General features: G+C 39.3%; 1 protein-coding gene across 1 annotated transcript; it reads left to right on the top strand.

Moving 5' to 3' along the window:
• Positions 1-200: 200 nt before the first annotated feature.
• Positions 201-1,247, top strand: LOC106310260. Its single transcript, XM_013747499.1, has 4 exons — positions 201-280; positions 323-449; positions 523-941; positions 1,019-1,247. Exons 2-4 carry the CDS (start codon positions 353-355, stop codon positions 1,100-1,102), a joined length of 600 nt encoding a protein of 199 aa, XP_013602953.1. The 5' UTR covers positions 201-280; positions 323-352; the 3' UTR covers positions 1,103-1,247.
• Positions 1,248-5,215: the final 3,968 nt, after the last annotated feature.

Genomic DNA, 5,215 nt, shown 5'->3' with positions numbered 1-5,215 from the left:
TTGGTGGACATCTGATGCTATACAATAGTTATCGTGGGGAAATAGCACATTCACCCATATATTTCGTACAAAATATATTTTCTTTGGAGATGTCATTTATTCCAAACAACATCAAAAGTTAGAAAATGTAAAATTTCCAACCCGCAACTTCTTTCATTTTTAATTATCTCTAATTGTTCTAGTCATTCTATTAGGGTGTAAACGTGTCTCCTGTGACAAATCGTCTATGGAAAGACTTGCAGCAAAATTTTGGGGCTAAAGAGGCACAGTTTGTCCGGAGAAACCTTACAGCATCTCTTAACATTTTTACCAAAAAAAAAAAAAACCTTACAGCATCCGATACAAAATTTACATGGGCCGAGTTATATCACGAGAAGCAGTCTCTGACCAGTTCATTTCCAAGCAACAGTCTCGGCAAATGGGTGATGCTTATGCTGCAGCAAAATCACGTAATTACATTAACACTTTCAACTGTGATTTATTATTAAAAACTTTGTTTACAACATTGGTTTTTCTCTATAGGAAAGAGAAGTACCAGATTGTCGACTGGTGAGGAAGAACATGTCGACGGAGTAGACGTACAAACAGAAATTGAAAACAATAAATCTAAGAGGCTGGTTGAGTTCTCCATCGTTGGGCCATTGATTCCACCTCATGGTTTGGTAGATGATGTCAGAAACGACCACTCCGTTGTGGTATGTACGGATGAGACCATCCCCGAAGGATGCATCTACAAAGTATCTTTTCACGAATCTTGCGATGCTCTCTCTCCATCCACGGAGGCCGTGACTCAACTTTTACGAGTATTCAATCGAAGGGCAACTAACGGTATCTTTCAAACTAGTTTGCTAACCACTCATCAAAGCAAGGATTTAAACATGTGGTTGATCCTGTTTAGTGCGCAGATGTCCCCAAAACCAAACGGTTACAAAATGATTATGGTATTTAGATCTAAATGATTTGTTGTTTGTTTTCTTTCGTGTGTGTGTGGTTTTAATATTGTGATGTTATTCTGCAGATTTCTGGAAGCAAATACCATATGATTACGGCGTTCACCCTAGTTTTACGTAAGCTTGCATGTTCATGGGCCATTTCGAAGTGAAGATAAATGCTTTTCTTTTTGTAACTTGAACATAATGCTTTTGTCACATTCATCATATCCAAATATGCTTTTGTCACATTCATCATATCCAAATATACTTTATGGCTAAAAGGATTGTGCTTTTGTCACATTCTTGATATTCCACATAGGATAGTTTTCAAAAATCTAGTAACTTACCGCAACTCACAACATATATATGTCGTCATAACATCAATTCACTCATATTATACACAAGCACTCTTTAGCATCTTTTCAAGAAACAGAGCCACAGCATATGTTCAATGTAGTATTTTCCCATCAAAATCCGAAATTTAAACTGAATAAATCCGGTAATAGGGAACTAAACTGAAAATATATTTTCTTTTTGTGGAAAGAACCTAAAATACATAATAAACATTTAGAAATACATAATAAACAGTTAGGAGCTAAACTGAAAATATATTTTCAATTTAGAACTGAAAATATATTTTATTTCTAACAATGTCGTATAAACCTATGTGAACGTATTCAAACAGCCGAAGGCAGTGGTCTAGTTGGACGTATGATTATTGCACAAAGGCAAAGGTAATGAGATAAGCCCACCATCGGCAATAAAGCCGATAATGGTGTTGCCAATTATCAGGCAGAACCAGAGCCGGTCTTGGAGGGAAGCCAATGAAGCTTGTGCTTCCAGCCACCAAATATTATCATCCTAAACGGCCACATTTAAACAGAAAGTTCTTAGTAGCCCAGCGGTTGGGTGGTTGTTGTAACCTGTTACAGGTTGCGGGTTCGAGGGACTTCAGCCACATTTTTTAAATTGGCTTCTAGCCTTATAATAACTAGGACCGGCTGTGGGCAGAACGGTATCTCTATTACTTGGAATGAAAGTAAAAGTCGTTGCTAATGGCTCTGCAGGGGCCTTGAGTTGATTGTATGATTAAGTGAGGTACTTGAAACTGTGTGGTTAATTTCCGCTCTCCCATTTTGCTCCATACTTGTGGCGTATAGGTCATGATCTTCCCCGTATTAGCAACGTTGGCGAAGGTGGGCTAGAGGTTATCCACATATTGCAGAGACGTTATATTTTTTGAGAAGCTTAAACAGAAACAGCGGTGAGAAAAGCCTTTGAGTGGCAAGTACCAAACACGCGCCAACAAACTTTTTCTCTCTAACTTTTCACCGTGTGTTCTTAAGGGGTGGTGGCTCTGCGGCTTCCGGCGACCGTGCCGAAGCTTGTAGCGGTCACCCCCTCTCGGATCTTCGCGCAACAAGACGGAGTTAACAGATCTGTCGTTCTTTGGAGGTGCCTCTTCAATCTCATGGCGAATCGGGATGGTCTTGGAGCGTCGACCACCACGAGAGGCTCGTTGCTCTGGTGGCTCGTCGTGAGTACGGCCTCGCTCCCGTTATGAGGACGACGGGAGATGCCAGAAAACTGGGCTCGTACCTCGTCACCAATTGCGAAGTAGGGTTTTGGTGTCGGCGATTCTTCATGAGAGATGGCGGTTCTTTCTGGATGTTTCTCGCCGGCTCTGGAACCTCTTCGTCTCTGCCTTGAGTATTGTAGAAGTACGCCGTTACTCGGACTTCGAAGGAGGTGAAGCTGGAGCAGATAGCGGCGGCTAGGGTTTGGAGCTAGTCTTGAGCTAGCGCGTTGGGGCCGCGGGACACCTCCGTGGGTGGTTTAACGGTCTCTGGTGACGGATCCGGCGCCGGATTTGAACACCCCAGCTTCGAAAAGTTCCGGATCTCAGATCTGAAGACCACCTGTGTTCCATGGAGGAGGAAGCTTGCTTCCCGGTCTTTTTTCCCCCAACCCTATACTCTTTTTGCTTAGATCTGTTATTAGTGTATTTGCCTTCTATGTATGTAACCTAGCCGGATGTTTCTCTGAGTCGCCGGAAATGTAATCTCCGATGCCCTTTTGGGATGACAATTAATAAAAAAAAAAAAAAAAAAAAAAAAAAAAGAAACAGCGGTGAGAAACTTTTTGGGATGAAATGACCACTTTATAGTTTTCGTAGGCAATGTGAGTGACGCAACCTCTTAGCGTTTTTTTTAGTATGATTTCGAACTCAACATTTTTTGAGTATTCTCCATTGCTAATTTAGGCGTCTAGGACTGGGTTCACACATTTATAATATGCCTGCAGTGTCATCCGTGGTACGATATTGGTGATGGCAAGTAGGGTGTGGTTATCTATGCCCGGCTCGGTAATTTTGTAGGCTGGAAGCAGTAAATATTTTTGGGGCCTGTTACTAAGTAACTTTTAAAGAGGGAAAAATAAATAGAAGAAAATGAGGCCGGGTTCGAACCTTGCACCTATGACATAACAAATCTGCCGATAAACCAACTACACTACCGAAGATCGCTGAACAAAAAAGCCGATATTTTGTATATTATTCGCAAGGCCGCAAGCATGTGTTTCCCCCGCTTGTGCTCAGGGTCGCTACTGTGACTATGACTACTATCTGAAATTCTCATTCCCTAGAATGACAGAATACTTTCATTTTCGTAAGCACAAGTAAAGATGGAAGGTGGTACCTCCAGTTAGTGTGGAGGGTGTTTGGGATCCGGTTCTCGCATGGCGTTTGAGAGTGCTGACCCTTGTAATGAGTTATATTGACCGTATGAGTAATCTATATGAGTAGTAAATGAGAAGGTTTAGATCCAATGATAACTTTGTTTACACGTTTTGCTTTCCAGCGTAGACGGGATGGAGAGTGAGTAGGCAGACCTCCACTACTTTCAATGTAGCAGTTTTGATGTTTATGAGAGGAGGGGTGTAGCATGGAACACATAGGATTGCTGTGCTAATATTTGTTGAGTTAACCGCCACGTGGGGAAGTGTAAGTAAAGGTGTTGGTAAATGTTTGTTGATATTCAAAATGTGTTATCGTATTAGAAATTTTTTCAGTGGGTAATTGTGGGAGGGAGGTAGATTAAATATGGATAACACATATTTGTAAGGTCTTAACGTCGAGACCTATGAATGTGATGTAGCGCATATACTACAAGCACGTCCAAATGGATTCTACAAGTTTGTGAAGCATATGATTATTTAAATATTATTATTAGATTTTATTTACTTAGGATAACTATAGATCCTTGTATTTTATTTTTTTGCTAAATAGTAAATATTCATTAGTGAAAATGAAAGAACTACAAAGTTGTTTAAGTCCCAAAAAATGTGGAAAAAAGACTTAAAGAACAACACATTAGGATTTAGATCCTTGTATTTTAGGATTACGAGATATGATCTTGTTCGCATTGTATAAATACGAGGCTGTACAAATTTGTAAAGATAACTTTTCATGGACTTTTTGCAAAATGGACTCAAAACTCAAAGTCAAACCTAAAATTAATTCATATTTTTTTTGGATTTTTCTTTTGTCCTATTCACCCCACAAGTTTATATAATTCACGAAAATGCCATCATTTTTTTCTTCCGAAAATGACATTTTTACTCTCTCACCTTCATCATCTTTAAGTAATTACAAGATTGCCATTGTCATCAATACCCCAATCACCATGAACAACCAATTTGAAACTTTTAATGCACCTAAAATCGATTTACACTCTATCTTTCTCACTTGTTATGAACTAAAAACAACATCTCTTTCACTTTGCATCCATATTCATCCAAAAAACTCAAGCTTTTGAGTCAAATTTTTTTTATGGTTGATAGATCCATTCAAGCATACTATTCTTCGTGGATTACTTTCGTTTGAGATTCTAGGTGGTTGGAGAAGACTATGTGTGCTAAGGAAGTCATCTCACTAGTTTAAGGTATGAAATTGAATTTTTTTCCAGATCTGTTCTTGTAGAAGACTTACCCGTAAGTAGTCTGGCTGTAGAAGACTTACGGGTAAGTCTTATGGTCAAACAGACGACTTACTTGTAAGTCATCATCTTTGTTTGTTAAAAAAAAATCTAGAGAATACCCTAGACGACTTACTGATAAGTCGTCTAGGATAAGCAGGTTAGTTTTGCATTTGACCGAATTGTGTCAGATATTTGATTTTTCCTGGACGACTTACCAGTAAGTCGTCTCCGGAAAAACAAAAAATTCAATATTTATTAAAGCTAGACGATTTATCTGTAAGTCGTCTCAGGTTACTTTTGCAATTG

The sequence above is a fragment of the Brassica oleracea genome, chromosome C8 (assembly GCF_000695525.1).
Source record: "Brassica oleracea var. oleracea cultivar TO1000 chromosome C8, BOL, whole genome shotgun sequence".
Taxonomy (NCBI): domain Eukaryota; kingdom Viridiplantae; phylum Streptophyta; class Magnoliopsida; order Brassicales; family Brassicaceae; genus Brassica; species Brassica oleracea.
This window is presented reverse-complemented; position numbering and strand designations above follow the sequence as displayed.